The following is a 24,860-nucleotide window of genomic DNA, read 5'->3' as shown; positions in this document are numbered from 1 at the left end:
GCAGCTCCCAGGGCTTGCACGCTCTCTGGCATTAGCCACACAGTTGGACGTCAAAGCATTTTTCACAAAGTGATCGAAATCTGCAGTCTGAGATCATTCCACCTTGCGTGTCAGTGCTTTATGCGGTAGCAGTTCCCAAGACACATGCAGTCCAACATGAAGAAAAACCCAAGGCCAAATACTTTGATTAAGGCAGTATAAATACCTTTCAGTCTATCACTTTGGCAACGAATAGATGTACTCACTATACTGTACTACACACCTGTGAGAGACAGTTAAAAATTATCTGGGCACAATTAATTTTTTTATTTGACAGATTACATAAGTTATCACAAACTCCATCAATTTTGCTGAATCCACTTATTTTTCGGAAGAAAAAACTTCAATGGAAAGAAAACAGCCAGATTTACAATGATTATGTTTGATTAAGAATTGATAAGCAATTAGGGAAAAAAAAAATCCCAGCAAAATCTCCCTGCCTTCCTTGCAAAGACTACATTAATTTACCAGAACCAAGAGGAATTCTGGCTCAAATCAGTGCATTTTCCCTTTGTCTTTCACAGGACAAAAATTTCATTTTCAATTTTCCTCTAAATTTCTCGTCATGTTGTGATATTGCTCGTTAAGTAAACTTGGGATTGCTCAGCATTTGAGCATAATTTCTCTGTCGTGTGTTGGTCTGTCCTGAACCAGAACAGCAGGTATATTTCCCAAATAAAAGATTTCTCAGTTAAAAGAAGCAGGAAACACAGAAGGAGACATACTAACTATCTACACTAGCTGATTGGAATTTAACCCCACAAGCAGGTCCATGACCACGTTTTTTGCAGTATTGAATTTTTGGAACCTCCAAAACAGAGGGAAGGTGAGAGCGGTTTCAGCAAGTACAACTGACTCCCAGGCTGCCTGCAAATGTCTGCCCCATGTTGCCTTCCTCCAGGACTCAGGGGACAGCACTCCCTGTCCCTGCTGCCCCATTCCCCACCCAGACCTACTCCTGGGCCAGGCAGCTCCTACGCTTCCTTCACCTCTCGCTGCCTCCTGGAGCCAGCACAAGAGAGAGGGCAAGTCACTGGCCTGGAGTTACAAAGAAAGTGAAGTGCTTTACAATGGGAACTTAATCATCTAGAATCAGATTCTGTGAGCAAAACTGTAGTATTATTTTTAATATACTTTCTCATGTGTTAAATATATCTTGGCCGGTTTCCTGCTGTTGTTCAGAGAAGTGTGCTGAATTTGACAAGAAAACTTCCAAGACATCTTTTTACTGTATTCAGACTAATTTGGCTGTTAATGTTTCATGATAGAAATAAACCTTTAGGACACGTTCTTACACCACTTTGCAAGCTTAATTGTTAGGATGTTATACTTTCCTTCCGCTGTGATAGACATGATGATCTCCTTACTAATAACATAAAACCAAAAGAAATATTATTAGAAACCTCCTTTTTGCAAATTAAGAACATTTATTTTTCATTACAATGCAGAGCATTGCACATAATGTGTAGAACAATAACGCTATTCAAGCACAGATATACATATGCAAATGGTAAGTCATGAACAAGAACACAGGTTATTTTGAATGAAAATAGTTCGTTAGATTCAAGCTCTTTCCCATTTCACTTGCTCCTAACTTGATAAATACCTTGGATTTTCAACTTTTACCTTAAACATTCTCTTTTTGTGACCATTTAAAGGTCAGGACTTAATTTAGAAAGGAGAATGCACATTAAAAAAGATGAAGGAATGACAGAAAGACTAGGAGGTGAGACTCACTCGTCAGTTGTGTGAGCAACATTTATTTCCCCAGGTAAAGCAAGCATTCTGAGGTCAGCTTTTCATTTGTCATACAGAAACAATCAGAAAGTGCTAGATTTGTCCAGAAAGAGTTATCTTGAATATTTCAACAACTGCTTTTATCAACCTGATATCAAAAATATTTGACATACATGATTGTGTTAACAACAAAGTAGGGGGAAGTCCTGCAGAAGGCTGAATTTCTACAGCACTTCCACAGGAACTGGATTGTCAGCTAGTTCAAGAAAAAACTCATTATTTATACTGGTGTGCATTAAGTATTTTTGGTCTAATAGGACCAAATCAGATTGTGTTTCTGAGAAAATTTGCCATGAAATGAAGGCACCCACCTTACTCATTCTTTCGTATTAAGAGCAAAATTAACAAGAACATATATGGTGTATCTGTTCAGGGTGAAGATAATGAGAGCATTCCTCCAAATTTCAGCAACAGAAGTAGTGGCAGTAGTAATATAAAACAACAGGAAGACAAAAGACTACAGACTGGAAGTCAGGCTCAGTTTTACCATAAACTTACCTTCAGCAAGCTAGTAGTTTATTTAGCTGTGCCTTGATACCTCCATCTTCACAGCAAAACAGAAAAAAATTATTGAATTCAGAGGACCGTGTCAAAGAAAATGTATCAGCATCAATAAAACAGGAGATTTTTCAGTCAAAAGCCATTAAAGCATCCACTAATATTTAATTTCCTTTGTGTCAATCCAGTTAGTTCATGTGCTACTTCACTAGTTTCTAATTTGTCAAATATTTATTCCAGTCTGCTTACAAATTGTCCAGGAAAACAAGTTACACATAAGTGTTTCCTCCATGTAATGAATGTAACACACTTTTCATCAATTTTGTAACAAGTGAAGCATTTGAGGTTTTCTAGCCTCTTGTTCAATATACACTCTGAAAATGCATATTATATTATTCAGACTCAAAATAAAAACAATCACCTTGGAAAATCACACATTGAAAACATTACACACAGGTCATTAAACATGTGCTAACAATTCTCCTTAAATTCCAAACTTTTTGAATGCCAAAAGGCTTCACCATACACAGACACAATAAAATCACTTTGGTGTGTAGGTAGGTCATGCTTAAATTGGATTTTCACAGCACAGACAACGGTTACAGATATATTAATTGAGGACAATATTGATTATAGCTCTGTCACTGTTCACAGAAACCTAACACTCTTCACTGTAAAAGGGGATCAAGTTGTCAAACTCCATACTTCAGAGGAAATCACTGTTGGAGCAGAAGTTTCTGGTATAACTCAGTTTTATGACCAAACGTTGCTTAATACAATGTTACATATTGTAACAAGACGAGCCAGAACTATTCTTATCCAGAATCACCTGGTGGTGCCCTGCAAAAGTGTGTTTTAGTGCTGGCTCAATTACAACAAACACAGTGCCAAAACCTGACCACCATCCAGGTCCTTTTCATTTGAACTTATTTTCAGTAGGGTCTCGTTTATCGATAATAAACTTGCTTTAGTCCAAACTGCTGGGATTTCTGAAATATTCCAGAAATGTCTGTTTGGGTGAGTTGAGTTCAAACTGCAGTGGTAATCTGCGTCAGTCCTAGGTCATTGGACTCCTCTCTCTCCTGAGGACAGTAAGATGACATTTCCACGACTAGTCATACAGGTTTGTTTGCCCCACCTGCCTCCCTCATATAAGCTGGGTCTTGCACAGTGTTTGTGACTCTGCTGGTGCTCTGCCTCTCCATCCTCATCTTGAACGGGAAGCAGAAGTCCTTGAAGCACCTCTTGAAGTTTTCATCCAAAAATGCATAAAGGATTGGATTGAGGCTGCTGTTGGTGTAACCCAAAGCAATGCAGAAGTAATAGCTGGATATGGCAGCAGTACTGTGGGACACGTCCCCTAAGGCTTCAACCAGCACAAAAATGTGGATAGGAGTCCAGCAGACAATAAAAACTGCCACAACCACAAGAACCAACCTGGTGATGCGACGCAGGTTTCGATCTTTTTCTCGAGACCCTGAGAGAAGCCGTACGCTTTTCAGGCGCAGAATCATCAGAGTGTAGCAAACAATTATAATGAGAACTGGGATAACAAATGCAAAGACAAAGACACAGATTTTCATGAAGATGTCCCACCACACATAATCTCTGTCTGGAAACTGCAAGGAGCATTCAGTGCTAGCAGTATCTAGGAATGAAGGAAGCAAGAAGAAAATTGGTTTGTTACTAGATATTCTAAACAATATAATTATCATAGCATAATCTAGGAAAAGTGACTAGCATGTACTGCGATATTAATAAATGGAGTTATCATTAAATCACTCCAAGGAAGCTTTCAGTTACCATTGAAACTGGTTTTATTCAGCTGTCTCTAGAAATTACTGAGGTTTGGGCTTTTTTAAATGCAAAATATTGTATGAAATTTCTTCCCCATGGGAGAATCTAAAAAAGCAGAGCACAAAAACAAAATCTGTAAAGTTGTTTCCATTTGAATCACACTGAAATTTAAAACCAGACTGATTACCACCTTCAGTGAAGTAGAAACCTCACCATTATTATCAAACTACGTATGTTTTTGTCTGTGAGTGGAGAAAGATTTTTGATAACATGAATGGTAAAAGCTGAAGGAGGTTTTGATAGTAGGAAAATTTTGCCAATATATGATAATAATGTAATCGTCTTTTCCCATGTGCCTTTTACAGCACAATTAGAGTACACATAAATGCTTGCATTCAGAAAAACTCAACAGCTTCTTTTCTATTAAACAGAAGCAGATAAATACACGTGTGCATGGAGTCAAAATGAAGCTACTCTTTTTGCAGATCATGCCATTGAAAATGCAGCCTGTGCAGAGACTGCAGGATGTGGGCCACAGAGATGAGCTCCCTCCCTTTCCCATCGCCCATGCCAGGATTCAGAGCCACAGGCTGTCGCCTGAATGTATTTAACAGAAATATTTCATCTGACGGGAGGCAGCTAAGGAATGAAATATTTGAGGCTTCATTTGCTGACCTCATTGGAGCCTTCCAGCATATAAAACATATGGGAAAACAAGTAATAAGATAAATTAAAAGGCAAGAGAAGAGGTAAATTTACAACTACTATCAGCAGATCAACTCTACTGAAGATAAGTCAGAGTTACACAGGGATTTTTCACTCTGAAATGCAGCTTAGATTTTATCCTGTACAGTAATGCAGTGTTCTTTGGATTTTTTTATCATTTTCCCTACTGAGTTTTTCATTCCTCTACAAATTATTATTGTCTTTCATCAATTCAGATCTAAGAGTGGAATGATTCAAAATACTCCTGTGCATCACTTTTTCATATCTGTCTCCATCAGGACAAGACAGAAAAAAACCCAATCAGGCCATATTTTCCTGCTATAAAAATGTTTCACAAATCAAAAATATATTGAAGAGAATTTGTTTAGAAAAACAATTAGGGAAAAAGTTAGCATTATAGTGCCATACAGACATTTCCATGGTTAGATACCAGAAAGCTGTTACTGCGTAATATTGAATACCGAAACATTTTAATAGAACAAGTTTAAAGCTAAAAAAGCTAAATACTTTGAGGTTTTATTTTAAATAATATGTATTATTCTGAAAGCTGAAAACTGAAAAGACATTTTTCAAGGCTGATGCAGGATACTCAGATGACAGCACAAGTATGGCTTGACAGGCCTTGACACTCAGTGAACTTATCTAAATCCTTTGTGATGTAGGTTTTCACAAGCATAGTTGCTTTTATTAAATTTAATTCTAGAAATGCCAACAATCATCTTCAAAGATTTCGTGTCAAATATTACTGTTATTTGTAGTAGATCATGACTTAGCAGCAGCAATAAAATCAGGATGCAGCTGTATTAGCTAAACTAGTAAAACTGCCTCCAGATGTGTGGGTCTGGATAAAAATGAGTGATCATGGATGGCTGCTCCAGACCACATCCAACTACTCACTGAAACCCACTCCCAGAGGAAATGGCCTCTTCAAATCTACTGACATAATTTCACATATTTATCAAAATTATTAGGTCATCCTCACTATATTTTGCTATAATTTGTGGTTGGCAATGTTATTTTAGCATTTCAAATTATCAAATACAAATTTATTATCTTACATCTCATTGCAGTTTATTTTCTACGGAAAACCTTATTCTAAATTCATTAATATTCATGTATTGTACTTGATGTATGTAATGCCATAGCATAGTACTTTATGGAATCCATTTACATTTTCCCAGTTTACAACCAGGAAACAATCAATAGAAATTCTGGTTGTAATGCACAATACTATATTAATTTTCTGAAACTTTGGAAGTGGAACAGAATAAAATCCAATTTATGTTTTATTTTTACTGCCTGAGAAGGTGCAGAAACCTGTATAGTGTCATAAATTTAGGATTTCATACTGACATTTTCCACTTTGAAAGGCAAATATTTCAAATACATTAATATATTTAAGGAAAAACACTGTATTCTATATGGTATTTTGGTGTAAATCTGTTTTATAATGTGTTTGATAAACTACCATTTAAGATTAATTTTACTCTTGGCATAGGAAACATATATATTAGATATATAATATTGATTGTGTCACTTTCATAGCCTTCACATCCTTACTGGCAATATGAGTAGATAATTTTATTCCTTTATTTTTTTTCTAGCTGAACAATTCTTCAGCAAGAAGAGCTCCGTTAAGGTTGGAGCAGAAAAATTTACACAGATGTAAAATTTATTCTGCAGTAAAAATGTATCCAAAAGGACACACCTGGGAGCAATTCTGAGCTGTGATAACAAAATGGATTAACTGAGCACGGTGAGGGAACTTTAAATATAATCACTTTCCATTTTCTGTTCAGTTGTTGCTTAAATCTGACTCCAGCAGAGGCCCTGAAGCATATAAACAGCAACTGTTGTGACCCACATAACATAAAGTTTCAGGCCTGAGGTCCAGCTGTCAGGCAAAGGGAGCATCCTCACCTTTCCACTTCAGCGTTTATCAGCGCAATTCATGAACACACCAGACAAGGTAATTGACACTAAATGCTCAAGAGAGACCTTAGATCAGATGAGCAGGGAGGAACAGTAGCAGCTGACAAGCAGTTGCCAATATTTCCAACCTCATTTAGCCCAGCTGTGTTCTGTATTACCAGTCTCTGTTTCATAAGTAAAAAAAGGCTGCCTGCTACATGGCGTGGAAAAGGCATTTAATCATTGCTGGCCTCAGAGGACCCCCCTGATCGAAATGCGCTGCTGACAGTGAATGACAGGAACATTCTGTTAGTTGAGCATACTCCAACAAAACACCTGTCTGAGCCAATGTTCCATGGCCTTCAGGATCTTGTATGTAGCGAGACATTCTTCCCAAATATGCCTGAAGTTAATGTTTCCCCAGCTAGACATTGTTTTATAGAGCCTGTCAAAACTTTACTGGGGAGAAGAGTTACTGCACTGCAGACCAGGACACGTGATCCCCCAAAGCACTGAAAGAAGAGTTTCCAGAGGACTTTTCTGTCACCTACATAACAGAAGACCAACAGCAAGAAAAAAACCTATATATCTTCAGCCAAATCTATTAGCCCTTGAGCAGCTATTACTGAAATGATTTTTCACATTGATCTATGTCAAACAGGTTAACATACAGCATTTATTGTCTCTGCCAGATGAAACTGTGTCCTTAGGTAAACATTTGTCTCGAGAGGAGTGAAATTATTCTAAATAGAAAAGGTTGATAGTGCAGGAAATTATAGATAATTTTTCAAAAGGTTGTTTACATCTCAAACAAGACTCCTGCCAAAGAAATGCCTTGTATTTTATCTAGACATCCAGTAAGGGGATGACACCAACCCAAGGACACCATTAGAAGTCTCCAGCCTTTTGAAGACACTGAGATAGATGCCCCTGCACTGCACTTAGGCCTGTGGGTATGAAGTACATTTGTGTGAAAATGCTTCTCCCCCTTCCTTCTCAAGGAAGATCTCAAACTCAGATTAACCCCATAGCAGGGTAATAAGTTTAGCTATAGGGGCTAAATCCACAGTCCTTCATGGAATAAAAATTTCAAGCAAAGCCTATGCATGGTCTGCATAGAGTTTTCAGTGACTTTGTGTTCTTGTAGCTGTTTCCCTGCCGTGGCCTGAATTTCAGTTTCCTGTGACAATCCTTATTCTCAGCTCTCCCAGGTTTCCATACACATTCTCATCCTTTTTTAAACAAATCTTGAGATACTGCCATATGTAATTTATTTTCATTTTCTCTCTTCAGCTACTGACTTTTCCTTTCTTCACCATGCCTTCAAGTTCTGTGAAATTCCTAAGAATTCTAGTTTCTGTTCCTGGGACTTGGTCAGAACTACTCTCACAACACCTACAAAAAAGAGCCTTAAGCCCACATTTCAAGTTTCACCGTGAACTAATCCTGGATTCATCCATTGTGTTTAAATTCCTGATTATTTTCCCTTGCTGCCTGCTAGAAGTTTTTGATGGTCTCATTCTAGCACAGACAGAGCTCCAAAGTGCATTTTGTTCTTTTGGCACAGGCATCTGAGCTTAAATGATTTATATGTTGTACTGTGATGTTCCACAATATATTTCAAAATGTCAGGAATTTAGATATACTTTGAAGAAGGAATAAATAAGGTTTGATCAATATTTGACATTACATTTTATTGTCAGTTGAGGAATAAAAAGACTGAATTTTGAATGCTCACACTCACCTTCCCTGACTTTGGTACCTCCAAGAACTATTGCTGATATACCAACAGATGAGGACAGCAGCCAGATACAGATATTGATTATCTTTGCTTTGAGAGGTGTACGGAAGTCCAGAGCCTTCACAGGGTGACACACGGCAATGTATCGATCGACACTCATCATGGTGAGTGTGAAGATGCTGGTAAACATGTTATAGTAGTCAATAGAGATCACTACTTTACACAGCACATCACCAAAGGGCCAGGAGTTCATCAGGTACTCGGTGCTTTGGAAAGGCATGGTCGTGGTGACAAGTGCATCTGCCATAGCCAGGTTGAAGATGTAGATGTTGGTCGCTGTCTTCATCTTCGTGTACCTGCAGAAAAAAAGGTAAGCCCATTTAGATATGTAACAGTTTATCAGTCAGGCTTTGCCATAGATGGGGGTTTTTATGTCTTTTCTCATCTGTGATAGAAATGTACACAAATGCAAGACCCTTGGGATAAAAGTGAACACACTTTATTCAGTCTCTCAGCACCTATGTTAGCAGTTAGAGCTATTTACCACAGGCAAACCAGGCATATAAATACATTTTATCTAATTAGACAAATGCTGATTTCAATACTATTTTCTCAAATCCTGCTACAAGAAAATATCACTGTTAAATTTGGAAGAGATCAAAATGGTTTTTGTTTCTTTTTCTTGTAGCTATCGGTCAGTGATTGTGAGATTTCTGGGTTCGCTTTGTGGAAGAAACTGTTATCCCATTCTCTAGTAAGATTCCAAGCTAATTGCTATGTCTGCTGGGCCAGATTGCTTCTTATATGATAGTTTGTCTTCCTTGAATTCACCACAGTGCCAGCTGATACAAGTTTTAGTCATTTCCCTTCCTTGTTCCTCCCTTGCCAATTTCTTCTCCTTTCTTATCATCAGCTTTTACCCATCCTCTCTTTTATGACTGATAATGTAAAAGATTAATATTGTTTAAGCAGGATACCACAGTGGGGAAAAAATTGTCAGAGCAGTATTTTTCTTCTGCATCCTTTAATTTCATCAAAAGCAAGCCCTGTTTTTGTCCAGCTGGTAGGAACCTCAGCCTACAATGAAAAATAGGATCTGTTTCTGGAGATGACACCCTGCTTTGTTGGGCCCTAATGACAGTTTTGGGGACGCAGCCTGTGGAGGACTGCTTCTGTCTCTGTGATGAGCACAAAGGATGATGGAGGGCCTGCTAACATGGAATATACCTAACGCTCCTTTCTGACATTCTTCCCCTCAACCCTTGTGTTTTCTCATTGCTGTTAATTTATCATTGGATTTAAAGAGATTTTCTTTCTCAAAACTGCTGCAGCCCCATATTTTGACTGTGTGTCCGAACTAGAATGTGTACATGTAACACACACAGTAACACATGTAGCTACATTTTGCTGTATGTCACTAATAATTTACAGTGGAAATATAAGATTCAGCCAGTTTAGGCCATGAACACGTAGGGCAATGTGTCTATTTGCCTCTAAAACTTCAATGCGTAGAATAAAAAAAATTTTAAAAAGAAATTGAGCAGTGCTGTCAAATTGTGCCCAATACGTAAATTAGATATTAAATAAAAAGTGGGAAGAAATTTCATTTTATGACCAATATGAAATGTTAAAAAATATCATTGGTTTTTCTAAAACACTCTAATTAAGACTTATCAAGGAAATAAAGCCAAATGGTGGTTTGAAGCACAGGGGAAAAAACTGCAAGGGAAGAGACAGTACATCCTTCTCACCCACGTACCAACCCATCAGTCAGAGCTGGGCTTCTGCCCCCCCACTGGATCAATCTCCTCAACAGACCCCCCAGCAGAGGGGGGCAGTCTGTCCTGTAGATCCCATTATAGCCCTTAAGGCACTGTTCAAACACAAATACAAATCTTTATGGCTAGAAAAAGCAAATATAAGACATACTAACAGACAAAAAAATCCCTCCTGGCTAAAAAAAGAAGAAGAAAAAATATTATCTCCAAGTGTATCTCAGCTGTAAGACTGAACAAAAGTTCACTGAACACTCAAAAATCTCTGCTAAAGTGGACTAATTTCCATTAAATGAAATAGAACAGTAGAAGGACAATTTTGCTTCTATGGACATCACTGATGATATTTGGAATTGCTGTCTTGTTCACATTGCAAAAAAAAAGACTATGGAAAGTTGGAATGGTTGCATAAAAAGCACCAAAAAATAAATGAAGGGACTGGAGAAAATTCTTTCTTTGACTAACTTAAAGAGCTCAGCATGTTTAGTTTATGAAAAAGAACACCAAGAGGTGACTCGATTACAGTGTCTGAAGACCCTCACAGGGAGAAAATAGCAGGTACTGAAGAGTTCTTTAAGACTACAAAGGAAAGCATAACAAGAACAAATATGTAAAACTCTTAAGAGAGACAAACTCAGCTTAGAAACAACGACAGTTTATTTCCTAACAGCTAAGGTGATGATTACTGGGAAAAAGAAAGTGGTAATTTTTCCATCCATTCATTCCTTCAAATCAAGGTTTGCTGCTGTGCAAAGGGTCTGCTTCAGTCAAATACAAGTTATGAGATTCGACACAGGAGCATTCAAATGAAATGTAATGGCCTTTGACATGCAGAGGTGACACAAGTAATCATTCTTCTGAATCATTATTCCTGTAGATCTTTAAAAATTTCACCAAGGGTTTGGACAGAAAAAAGTTGCTTTCAAAATATAGAAGAATTAGTTTGACCTTTTTTCCTTTAAGGAAATCAGAAAACAGGGGAAAAATATCGAAGATTTTATTAGCCTTGAAAAAGCAAATTTCTGAAAGTCTTTATATCTCACATTTCCCATTCCTTGCAACCTTAATTCAATTATTTTATGTGTGTGCCATTACAACTGTATATACCATATTTTCCCAGTATCTCTTTCTCTTTTCCTCCTCCCTAGCCTTCCAGTGGAAGAACAGGAAAGAAGTGCTGTAAAATAGAGCTAGCTTTTTAGGCATCTTCAAAACCCAGTTTTTTGAAGCTGCAATATAAAGCATGTTCTCTGTGTATGCACGGTTTATGTTCTGTATGTAAATTGAGCAATTTTTTGGACTATGCAACACATGCACATAAAAGAAAACTAGTTTTACCATTACTACTGATCCAACAGGAAGGGTGTCTTAGCATTCACAGGTCAAAAGAAATATAGTCATTCCAGCATCAGCATTTAGACAACTTCCAATGTAACCAAGTCAAAGCTGTATATGGGAATGAAAGTTTAATAGGGTAAAGAAAAACCCACAGCATGCCATTTTGTCCCCTTTGTGAAAGATTTGCCTCATTTCAGGGATAGATTTGCACATAGCAATCCTTGCTTTGATAACCTTGCCTGGTGTGCATCTAGTCCATCCCACAGCTCACCAGCGTGGCAGTCCCATGACTAGCTGGCCTTGCCCAAATCCACCACGGTTCACAGACCCCACATGCCTCCCTGCACCATTTATTATGCACCAGGATAGGCACCTGACCCCTTCTGACAGACTTTGAACAAGAAGGTGGAAGACAAATAAATACAGCTCCAACAAATATCTCATTTAGCAATCAATTCTCCCAGGCACTGCAGAGGGATCATGCATACCTGACTCAGGGATGAAGGGTACACTGGCAACCTGAGCAATGCTAAATCCAAGCACATTTGACTGATGCAACCTTAAAACTCATTGATCTCACTCTGGTAACATAAGGAGTTTGATTACTTTTGCCTGGAAACATTGGCTTCTGTATAAATGAGGTATTGGTCCTTAAAGTTATTAGGCAGAATAGATTAAGTCATTTAGAAGTTTATAAACTTCATTTAGAAGTTTATAAAATTGAGAAATGCCTCTGAAAATCTGGGCTCAATCATCCAAACTCCTTTGAATGTTTTTAATTAAACATCTAAAAATTATTAAATGCCTTCATGCCTCTGAAGATATGTGCTTGCAGGTTTAATTAAAAGTCCAGATAAAGGAATGGAGTGACTGCTGTTGCTGTCAGACGCTTTCAAGCAGACCCTGATAAAGTCCACAAGATGAGGGATTTGCCTGCTTTCCTACAACTCATTCTATTGCACCACCGCATAGAAGGAAATATTTTTTTGTGGTCTGGGTTTTTCCCACTGTACTCTCCATTCACTTGAACAAACAATCAAAACAGTGCTTGTGTAAGGGAATCTTGTCTTCCTTTGCAAAATTAAAATTCTTGATCAAATATCTGAATTCATTTAAGTTAAAATATTTATATCTCCTTTAAGTACTTTAGCAGGACAGATAGGGTAAACCTGACCATCATTACAGCATAGATGGCACAGTGGTAATTAATGACAAACATTTTCTTAGTGTCTGAGGTACAAGTTTCAAAGACTATTATAATATTTATAAACCATGGCTGTATAAACTGCTCATGGGAAATCCCATGTCTAGAAAATCATTTGTTAAATACTGGGACTTCTTAAGAGAATGGCAACTTTTCTAATACTACATAGGAATAGAAGTCCCTCTTTTAAACCAGGTGCTAGAATCTAATTTCAAGTGGCAGAAAAACCTCTGATCCCTTAAGCTGGTGGATCTCAAGACTGCTTGTAAAGCTATAAGCAGGCCTCAAGCCTCTGTAGACTAAAAACTGGAAGATATATCAAAGCTGCAGAAAAATGGTCAAGATGAAACAACTCTTTCATTTAGATGGGGTTTGGGTTTTTTTTGGATGGGTGTATGATGAAAGTTTGCAAGGAGCAAGTTTTAAATTATGTCTACTTATGTGTCAAAAGTAAAACTCTCAAAACTATTAGGCATCATTCACCTTCCAAAAATTGAAAGTTCTTTGAGACTGACTTTAGACTGACCCCTAGAAATTTCCCCCTGTTTCTCAGTCGACTCATCATTACTGTTCTTTTCCCTCTGGAGTGGAAAATAATTTGCACAAGCTTTTAAGACAGTAAATAAGAAGAAATCACACCTCCAGCCTACGTTACCAATGAAATTGTGGGAACAGATGAGGGAAACGTGCTACTAAGGATCTGGTGTGCTTTCAGGAAAAAATCTGCTAGTTGAGCCCCTTAAAGTTATTATCTCAAGCTGAGGAAAGGAGTGTGATACTAAAGTACACTCTAACATTAGAAAAGATGATAAAAGATAAGAAAGAGGCTCTGGTCAGAGTTTTTCATGTAGCTGTAGTAGGATGAAGTGATGAAATGTTCCCTGCAGTGTGAAATGAGGGATGGGGAAGGGAGCAAAACTAACAAATATACTACACCAACCTCCAGTTGCAGAGGGAAAGTACAAAAGCATAAAATGCAATGAGGAATAGCAAACACAGATTTTTCACAGATACCTGGGTAAGTGAATGAAAATGAAAGCTAAAGCACATCTAAAGCAAATTACAAAAACACCTATCAGCAGGACGCAGGCTCTGTTCCACTAGGTTCCTCTGAATGAAGTATATGGAGATCAAGCAGCTGAAAAGCTTAGTCAGGAAAGCTGTAAATCTCAAGGCTATATTTCGAGTACACTGAGTATAATACTGCATCAGAACAGGAAGAAAAAAACAAAAAATGGTCCAGGAGGATCTATTGCAAGCCCATACCATGTCAAAGGTTTGGCTCAGCTCTCTCTTGGATATTCATAATCCAACACAAAAGTCTTATGCCAATATGAAATGAAGTCTAAGGTCATTTAAAGAATACAAAAATTAATATGCTGCAATTTTCATTTTTGTATTGGGTTATATGACGTTATCATGTTTTGAACTGCCACATTTTAGCAATAGAGAGGACCTCTCTATTGCTTTAAATACAGGAAAACAGCTACTGCACATATTTAAAGGTTGCCTGTCTTAAACACCAAACCCTTTTGGACCTGACAAAAAATTGTTGTCTACAAAATTATATCCTAAAGTGGAATCTCTTTACTTATAAGCATCCAAAGATACCTATTTTAAAGCAGCTCAAAAAAGAAAAGCATGATTTTGTCTTTTATTCTCCCATCAGGGAGCATAATCTATGTGAATATCAAAAGGTATAATTAAAATCCTTACAATTTTCCACCACCATTACTTCTCTGCACTAGCCATAAACTGAGCCTGAACAAGATCTTGCGGATTTAGGTTGGATGTGGAAGCATTTTTTTTCCTGACCTAAAGAATCAGGCTCTGAATTAGTTCAAGTCTACATATATCCTGGTCAAAGTGAAAGAAAAATTCACACTACTTAACGAAAATGAACTAATTTTTCTCCTTCTATGATAAAGGCTTTTAATATTTTTATGTGAACTCAAGAGCCTCTCTTTGAAGAAACTATAAAATGTTAAAAAAAATTCTGTGAAATTTTTGCTTCTGTGACTTTAGCAGCAGAGCTCAGAGGTCAAGGTGCTGTGATCCACTGTGGCTTAAAATGAATCAGTGAGAATGCGGAATTTCACTAAATTGGTACTTTATCTAAAACCATTATGTCTAATAATATTATTAAAGAGCCTGGACAATTAGCTCAGACTACGTACCTGATTTTTTTTTGCTCACTGCTGGTAAGTAGAAATAAATACTGAACTTGTCAAGCAACTTATTCTATCCCTTGATAAACTTCATGCTGCTTCAGATGTTTCCCAGTGACGAGTCATTCTGTGGGGAGTTCCCAGGGTGTTAGACCATCCTAATCCTTCTTACTTGCCACAAGGACATTGCTCTAGTGAGTATTGAATCTCTGTCTCTGGTAACATCCACCTTTCCTGTTGTTCTTTTCTCTTGGAAATGTTTGGGGTTTTTTTAATAAAGGATGTGGGCTCCCTTGGCAAAGTGCTTCCCATGGGTTTATGGGAGAAGGAATTGAGTAGGACACACACTGCCGGGCAAAGAGAAAAAAACTCATTGCTCGAGGAAACAGAGATAATAGCTCCTCCAGGAAAAGATTTCTCAGGGTCCTACTTTCCTTGTTGGAAGCAGACAATTGTTATTGAATGTTTGCTTCCTCTAGATGTTTCTGCAGGACAGAAAAAAGGAAAGAACTCAGAAACCACTCACTCGGGTCTTGGGGTATGGGTATCACTCTTGTTCCCAAAACAAGGCAGCTGGTCTCCATTTTTGCCACAGGGATGAATAACAACTGACACAGCTGAGAGTGTTTAATAGGACAACTACACACTCAGATGTGTGGAGACCCAAATCTCTGGTCAACACTCCTGTAATAAAGTTGAATGAGAGACAAGGGACTTGGCTCTATAGCAGGTATAGGATTATGTGGTAAGACAACAAATGCACATATCAGTAGTGAGCCAGCTCAGGAAAAGTCATCAGTCCTTCTTAGGAGGCAGCTTGCAGGCTTTCTCTGGACTCCATCCATTTATCTGTTTTCCTCACCTGCTTCAGGGAAGCCCAGAGCACAGACCTCCTGAACACACACATTCCCATAGCAGATGATTCAAGTGAAATGCAGAAAACTTTAAGTCACAGTCAACAGAAGAGCACAGCTTGTAGCTTCCATAAGTGAAAATATTCTTCTCCTCTGCACTTTAGCAAACCAGTCATTCTAAAAGGTGTGTCTAACAGTGAGTCCTGATGCAGTCCATCATCCAGCAGCATGGTAAAAAAACTTTTCTGAGTGTGGACACTAAATGAACATTGAATAGATTGTCTGAACTGATCCTACCATACAGCTTTCCATCTGTCACTACTCAAGGAGGCTTTTGCCAGTTGCCCAAAAGTAGCCACAGTGGCTGGACTACCAGCAATGCAGTGGGAAGTGCATTTAGCGAGTATAAAATCCTCTGTGTTCCACGTGCAGCACAGCTAAGTTTGGGAGCATGATCTATGTGACATTCACTCTTATTGCATTGATGACTTTTGGAGCAGAGATGAGCAGCAGCATGTTACAAAGGGGGATTGATACAAGTGGAGAAAACAGGAAGGTTCTATTCACTTTCTTACCACGTATTTGCAGACATTTGTACACTGAATAGAATTGTCTTCTTATACTCTTGCAGGGAACACAGAGATTTCATTGAAAATGATGCCTCAAAACTGAAAACAGCAAACTGCCTAAAATTAATTTTCACTTCCATGGGGATTAAAAGGTGAATCTAATGAGAGTTGAACCCTCTAGCTTTGGGTGAAATAAATATTTCAAAGATAATTCACAGCCTGGCATGTCAACTTCCCAATAGAATCACGTCAATTTAAAGCAAATTAACAAGTAATCTTTTGATGTTATCAAAATCCAGTATTAATTTCAACCAATATCTTAAATAATTTTCATTTTTGTGCACTTTCTTTAAAAAGTGCTGTGCACCTTTACGTATTCTTGATTTATATACTTTTTACATTTTGTGGAATGCCAGCATGGTCAGACATCCCTCTTCCAATATCCTCGTTGCATCTGTGCACACCCTCTCCCCCCAGCTAATTCAGTTTGTGCACTTATGCCTGTCTGTAGACAAAATTATATTCCTACTGCCTTTTCCTCATATCTCTCTAAATTCACAAAAGAAAATAACAATAAGCAAAGAACAAAGTCTCCCTTGAGGAGAAGAGCACAGATTCCACACTTTGCAAGAATTATCTCATATTTAGAGATGGGAGGACCAAAATGGAGACCTGAAGTATAGTTCCTGGAAGTAAAGTGTAGCTGGATGCTTTTTCTTCAGAAAGAAATATGTAAATGGAATCAAAACTCTTCTTGGGAACCCATCTGTTTCAGAGAATTTAACTGAAAGGGACCAATTAATTACAGTTTGAACAGACAGTGAGAGTGGGCAAGAGAGGAAGATTATCTTCCCTTGTCCTTAATGTGTCCCAGGCAATCCAAATTGCCCAGTTAAGGATTTCCTTTCACAACACCCTTTCAGCAAATCAAAAATCCTCTCTCAGAAAAAAACTAAATGAAGTGTTACCACTCTTCTCTCATTTCATCATCTTCACCAGAAGGGCTTAGCCAGTCTGCCTTCCCCAGCACCACTGTGCACCCTCCCTATGCTTCATCCAGGATCATGAGCTACCCACCACTCTCCCGTCTGACAACAGGCAAATTACCTGAATCTTTCTGCCAGCAGCCAAACTGGAAAGTTCTTCTAAGTTTTCACTTTGTTCCAGTTCAAAAAGATTCTCTGTAATTCATCTTGCTTCCAGACACTGATTCCAGTTATGCCTTTCTCTGAACTAAATGATTACCTGGCTGTTAGCCCAGCGGAAATGTCTGGACGGATACCAAATTACTTTCCAGAAGCCAAACACATTACTCACTATAAGCCTCTCTTTAATACTGTCTGTAGTAAATATTCCTTTCAAGCCTTTCCTCTGCTCTCCCTGCCTTTCAGTATCATCTCTTCTTATCACAGCATGACCGTAAGTCAGGTTTCTTGTCAGCTTATAAATCCCAGGCCTCACTTAGTCACTGTCTAGCTGGGTTTTAAAAGATTGGAAATAGTAACATTTTGTTTAAATGGTCTGTGCTTGTCAAACTATCAGTACTCTTTTAAAAGCCTCTCCTCTTTCATGTTTCCTGTTGCCTTCCTCTTCGTGCCATCTGTAAAAGCTTTTCGTAATGATCAGTCTTCAAAGTTGGGATGGAAATTATGTCACGTTTGAACTAACGCTGCAGAACTTATCAAAATTATCTCCATTCAGTGAGGTAAGGCTAAATTGTGTTTGAAATCTGTGGTGAATTGCTATCAATCCATTTGATGCCTCTCTACTGGTAGTAGTAAGGTGTCAGATTTTTGATTAGCACAAGAAAGGTTAAAAGTCATAAACTTCACAAAGTATAGTACAGTTCAGCCTTTGCCTTTAGCAGCCAAACACTTGATTTTATAAAAGAATGAAATCATACAAACTGCCAGCAATAGGGAACAGGTAATCCAGTTAGGTCGACTCTTCTGAAGCTTAAATTATCATTTCAGAACAATATTCTTTCCAAATATAATTTAATAAAATTAGAACAATAATTTAAAGCAATTTAACAAGTAATCTTTTGATGGTATCAAAATCTATTATTAATTTAAACCTATGTATTGAATTATTTCATTGTTGTACTTCTTAAAAAATGCATTTTCATTCTTGTTTGGAATGAATGATGAAGAAATATTAAAAACAATCTGGAAAGGAGTCAATTTTATATTACATTTCTTAATACACTCTTCCTGTTATGTGAGACACTGTTCAGCTCAATGAATATAAGAACAAAAAATGTATTCCTGATTAAACTTTTTCTTCAACATTAGACTAAGCAGAGGATTATAAGGTTTCTCTTTTCCCTTAGGAATCAATTTACATATCTGTGACACAACCTCTTCTTTAAAATTCTTGAATGTAGAAAATTATTCAGTTCACTGGAAGCTTGAAAGACAATTTTAAAAAAAATACAAGATTGGCTCTTTAGGATCCTGTTGATATGAGCTGGTCTCAGGAAGTTACTTCAGGAACAATGAGGGTAAGATAAATACATAGCAAAAGTGCTTCTGGAGAGGGTAAGAGAGAGCATCTTAGAAAAACTCCATTCTCTGAGTCTCTCCATTCCCAGAGTTTTACCAGAGTATGTTTCTGGTTTTGCTAAGTGCAAATCTATAGTTAAAGCTGTAACTTTAGTCTGGAGATTTTTCTTCCCTGCAGCTGTCATAAGAAACTACCATTTTGTTTAAAGCCAGCACTAAATTTTAAAGAAAAAAGTCACGAGGGTAGGGGAATGGAGAAAAAAGCCTTCTTGCTTCCAAGGACAAATAGGTTTTTTTATCCCCTTCAGCCAACTATTTTACCTCCAGGAATATCTTCTAAGACCTCAGAGGAAAAGCTAATCTCAAAAGAAAAGGTTTGGGGTTGAGGTAAATTCTGGTCAAGCAAAGAACCACACAGCTCTAGGACTTTCCTCAGGTGAGGTCAGATAACTTTACCTGGTATCTGCAAACCCATTTCATGGCTCCCCTCCTCCTCCTCCTCCATAGAGGAGGATTGTGCTTCCCACACAGTGCTTGTATTTCCCAGCAGTGCAAGAGGCAATGTGATGCCCCCTTTCTCTCTTACTCTCTCATCAGGAAAAAGCAGCAGCCACAGGAGAGCATTACATCCCATGTGACATGGCTCAGCATGGTCTGTCCATCCACTCAGCTGTCTGCTGGCTGACAGCAGAGCCCCTTGGGATGGTGCATGTGCTGCACAGCTGATCCAAACACAGGGACGGTTCCTGCAAACCACCCACACTGGGAGAGCCGACCACCATGGGCAGGAACAGAGTACCAATCCACTGTACATTTAACACAGAGCTTTTTCTGCACATTAAAAATGAGCACTCTGTGTGTGTCTGAGGAGCCATGGGTGCTTACAGTAGACCTGGTCTTGCTCTGTTACAAGTTTTAGTGATTAAACTTTGGCTTTTAAATCTAATTGTTGCTGTGTGTTTAAAGACAGTGAATGCCAGCATCTCCATTTTACATATGAGGAAACCATGAAGCGACCTTGTCAGGACAGGAAAAAGTGTTTGTTCTCAAGCCAGAGAAATGTTATAAATTCAACCAACATGGTGACTATTTTATCCCAACACAGAATAAGTAAATTCAAACCAAAATGTAATTAGCACATGCTTTTTACTTTCCTTCGAGCCACACATTGGGCGCCACTAAAATTTGTTCCAGTTTGGCCAAATTTAGAAATATATCCTCTGAGAGAAGGCAGGTTACAACCATCCCTCCCCCACCAGGTTCGGGGAAAAATAAATTTTCCTCAAAGGAAAGTGAAAGAGATAAAAACTATTTATCTAACAAACACACAGGAAAGGGATAATAATGCTAAATAATAAAACCTCTTGCTCTGCTGAGAGAAACCTGGGAAAATTTCAGAGTCCTTCCATAGATCTCTCTCGCCCTCCTTGGAGCTGGGATGGGGTGGTGGGCCCATCTCCAGGGTGGTGGAAATTCCTCCTGATGTATTCTGATGTTGAAACCGTCCAGCAGAGGAAAAAAAAGAAAAAACAAAGTCCCAGGAATAACGTAAGTTCAACTCTCCATCTCTCTCTCCAGAGAAAGAAAAAGGAGCTGAAAAAACTGGCCAAAAGCAAGCGAGGTGCCTTCCCCACTCTCACTCTGATGCCGCAGCTGAAAAAAAATCTCTATCTCTGTGTGACCTTGAACAAGCTGCAAACTGCTCAGAAGAAGAAGAAGTTTTACTCAGGTTTTCCTCCCCCCTCTCAGGCTCAGTTTAAAGGCACAGAAAGGCACAAAGTTAATTTCTGGGCATGGGGCAGCAAGAGGGGTTACACATCACAAGGTCAACCCAAGACAGTGTTGAAGCCTGATAGTAAAACCAAGAGAAGAATCCAGGTCTTATAAATGGTTTAAGAGGCCATGCTGTCAACATTGCACTAAAGGACCATTCCCAGTCAGATTTCAACACAAATCTCTCCTCACAGGAGCTGTACCAAACTCTGCTACTTTTCTGTCAGGAGTTTGTACATGTGGTTGAAGTGACATTCTCCTGTTATTTTTCCCTCTGAGGAAACTCTGAGTTTTCCCTCTCAGCAGAAAAACACCCCACCAGACCTGTAAGAGATTTCATTCACCCAGAACTCTACACATAAGCTACTGAGGTGCTGACTCACTGGTCTCCATGAGCTTCTTTAGCAGCCCTCAGAGCAGAAGTAGCAAAACCAGTCCTGTAGTGGTATCAAAGCAAGGAATTGGACAAGGTCTGCCTACACCACAGGCTAAGGCTGAATTTGAGCCTGTTTCTGAGACATCGCAAGACTCTGGAGTCTCCTAAACCTACCACAGCATTGACACTTCAACATTTTGACTGAAAGTCTCAGAACACAGGGGGTCTTCTTTTTTGTCACCCAAAAGGTGAGCCCGTGTCAGGCCTGGAGTGTCAGGCAGTTGGGGTGGATGATTATTGTAATAATTCCAACTGAACTGTTCTAACAACATTAGACAATGTTTAAATGAGCAAAGGGAGAAGGAGTCGTGCCTGCCTTGCCTGCCTGTCCAGAGGGGGTTAGGAGGAGGAGGGCAGATCTGGAATTCAGAGCTGAGAAATGGCAGCAAAGGGCCTCAGACAAAGCCTGTACTCAGCTGGAAGTATGTTCCCATCCCCTTTTAGAGTTGTGGCAGCTGGAGGAGAGGTATTGTGAGATGGCAAGGGGACAGGATCTGCCTCTCCCTTACCATCTTCTCCCACAAACTTCCCTTGGCTTTCCTCAAAAAAGGAACTAGTAGGAACCTGTAGGAACTAGTAGGAAAGTGAGCCATAACTATCTAGAGCCTCACAAAAATAGTCTTAGGCAGGTAGCAGAAGGAGAAAAAAAAGCAAATACATATGCACCAGTGTAATCCATCCATGCTAACTTTTAGGGTTAAGTTTGGATTTATTTCCACTGCCCAGGCCAGTTTATGAGCTGACTTTGTTACTGACTACTGGCTTAGAAAATCTCTGCCTTTGCAGCTGTGTGACTGTCAAGTATGGAGTCTGTTTTCTTGAAGGAGAAATACAAAAAGAAATTAAATCTCTACCATGAATGAAGATCAAAAGGGCAGGCAAGGGTATAAAAATCACACCATCACAAAACTGGAGCCAACCACTTGTTCTAAACTGACCAGAGGCACCTTTCTTTATTGCACTGACTATTAAATGGAATTTTATTTTCATTATTCAAGAGTATTCACCTGATTATAACTCATCTTTTTGAAGTACCTCATCAACAACTTCAGTTCTCTTAACTTCCCCTTACATCAGGGCTGACAGTTACTTCAGCATCCTGCAATTGCTTGACCCTTATCATGCATGCTTTACTAAAGAGAATCCCTTCCAATACCTCCATTTTTGCCATGTACAAGCTGATTTCATTGGAATAATGAATAATCCACAGTCCTGGGATTTTTTTTCCAGAAATATTATCAGAATTCAAACGGGCTGTGGAGAAAGAGTCCAAATTGGAGTTGCATGATTTCAGTGCCCTGGACTGCTCATTATCACCCTGCTGAACTGCACTGTCCAAGCAAGCCTATAGATTGCAAATGAAAAAGACAAAAAGACAGAGGAAGCACAGTGCAAGCTAAAATATACACCAATGCAAATGTGTAAGTGCAAGCATAAGTATCAGTGCATTTCACTAAGTGGCTTAGTTAAAACATTCACTAACACAGACACAGAGCTTTCTCCTCTTTCCTGAAAAACAATTTAAAAGGTATTTCAGCACCTTCTCTGCTTTCTTCAATCCAACACCAACAACTGGAGTTGAAAACTGCTAAACAGAGAAAAACATCCCTTGCTTTACATTAAGCCATTCCTCCTATCTTTATAATCTCCTGGCCTTCTCTCCTTGTTAAACAAAACATTAGGTGCCAAGACAGCAATGTATCAGTGTCCACATGACTGGATACATGAGCTGTCCCTCGGGGTCTCCTCAGTGGAAATAAAAGCTGCCTTGTAGAAGTTTGCTTCTTTCACGCAAGCCTTTTTCCCTCGGACGCCAGCAGCATCTCATCCCTAGAGGGCAGCCAGTGAACGCAGCTGCAGGCACAAAGCGCTTTCCCTCGGGCTGCAGGATTTATCACATTTAACCAGCTTGTCCCTTCTGTCTCTAACACAAGTCCAGGCAAACCACTGTGACAAACAAGACAGCAGTTTGGGTCATTTCAGGTGATTTTTTCCAGTTCCTCACAGCAGAGCTTCCAAAAACCACCCACTCCCCTACCCTGCCAAACTTAGAGACAGTCTTTTGCACCTCTTCCAACCAGCACCCAAAACCTCTTACCTTATGATGACAAACATGACCAGGGAGTTTCCCACCAAGCCGACAACGAAGACTACAGAGTAGACAGCAGTGATGATGATGGGAATGGCGGGGGAGATGCTGGTGTGGTTGTGCTGGCCATCCCCAAAGGCCCCAGTGGCATTGCTGTCATAGTCTGCCCAGCCTGGGAGCCAGCTGCTGCTGGTGCTGGGGGGTCGGCAGGGCCCTGGGGAGCAGGTGGAGTCTGGCTCCTCACGGAAAATCTGTATGGGGGCATCCATAGGGGTACAGTCCCCACAGGCAGGAGGGAGACCAGGAGGAGGGTGCACACAGCAGGAGGCAAGTATGCTGGAAAGAGGGAAGAGAGAGAAAGAAGTATTTTCACAGCCACAGAACATTAAGACCTCTAAAACTTGTAGGTGTTAAGGGGAGCTCTGCTGTGATGGGAACTGTAATTTGCCAAGCAGAGATTTAAGCAAATCACATTCATACTAAATTCTTGCAAGTTTTACATCTTGCTATATAATGCTGCTTCTCCAAGTGCACAAGGGAAGTTTTCCTCCACTTTCAAAGGTTGCATAGTGAAGCAAGCCAGATGGGAACAGCTCAGATCCACCCCCACACTTTAACCCTGTCTTTCCCATCTTTCGTATTTTAAGTCAAACTGTATCCTAACAGAGGCTCCTCGTTACCTAAGCTCTGCTATAAAGGGGAAGGAGACAGAGAAACCCACCACCTCTCTGCACACCTGCCTTAACATCCTGCTCTGAGTTATTCTTTCCTGATCCCATACCTGCTTTTATAGAAAAGACACATTAGTGACAAAAAAATACCTCTTTCAGTCCAGGAAAAGAAGCGGAGTCCTCAAACAGGTGCTCTTTGCAGGAAAAGAAAAGAATAAAGCAGCTGTGCTTGGCTCCTGGAAATGCCACTGACCACCTAGGACTTTTGAATGTGAGGCACCTGCGCCCTCGGAGAGGCGTGCTGGCAGCAGAACCGGTTCCCGGGCACCAGCTGCACCGTGTAGCAGCAGCAGTTGCTGCTGTTCCAGCTCCCACCACTTCGCCTTTTCTGTCTCAGGCTCCCTCTGCCTCCCTCTCGCTCTGCCAGGGCTCCAGCAGCACTCTGCACTGATGCACACGTTCTCCACTGTCTCTGTCCCTGCAGCTCGGAAGCTCACATGACTTCTTTCTAAACACTGAGATGCAGATAAATTAAAAGAAAAGCAAGAAATAAGTTCTGCTATGAATGAATGCTTATTTTAATACACTTTTCCAAGTTGTCTTCCCTCAATTCCCCTGCACTGCCAGGCCTCAAGCAATGATGCTCTTTGCCCTATAGAATCTCACAGGATTTCAGACTAGTAGACACTGAATAAAAGAGGAATTTTAAATTTAGATGCCTTACCTGGTCCATCAGCTCTTTCATGCCTCAATTCCACAATTGTGTGTCCAAAACATTTCTCACTGGGTAGCTCTGCCCCTGCTCCTTTGCACCTGCAACTTCCAAGAAAATCAGAAGCTGGCTACCAAAGAAGAGAGGGGCACCCAGATAACTACGTAGTTTTTTTCAGTCTGTCCCACACCATGTGAGAAGCCAAGAATTCCCTATAGCACTGTCAGAGCTCCATTCTCCCAGCTGCAGCCAGAAACA

The 24,860-nt window shown here is 39.5% G+C and overlaps 1 protein-coding gene across 1 annotated transcript; it reads right to left on the bottom strand.

Moving 5' to 3' along the window:
- Positions 1-1,446: 1,446 nt before the first annotated feature.
- On the bottom strand, positions 1,447-24,571 carry OPRK1 (opioid receptor kappa 1). Its single transcript, XM_042029017.1, has 4 exons — positions 24,041-24,571; positions 23,229-23,555; positions 8,513-8,865; positions 1,447-3,982 (listed from the first exon to the last, which is right to left on the bottom strand). Exons 2-4 carry the CDS (start codon positions 23,486-23,488, stop codon positions 3,450-3,452), a joined length of 1,146 nt encoding a protein of 381 aa, XP_041884951.1. The 5' UTR covers positions 23,489-23,555; positions 24,041-24,571; the 3' UTR covers positions 1,447-3,449.
- Between the last annotated feature and the right edge of the window lie 289 nt (positions 24,572-24,860).

Source organism: Corvus kubaryi, unplaced genomic scaffold, assembly GCF_017639235.1.
Source record: "Corvus kubaryi isolate FWS band 111438036 unplaced genomic scaffold, C.kubaryi_AGA036_p1.0 37312, whole genome shotgun sequence".
In the NCBI taxonomy this organism is placed as follows: domain Eukaryota; kingdom Metazoa; phylum Chordata; class Aves; order Passeriformes; family Corvidae; genus Corvus; species Corvus kubaryi.
The sequence above is the reverse complement of the archived record's forward strand: the minus strand, read 5'-3'. Positions and strand labels throughout refer to the sequence as shown.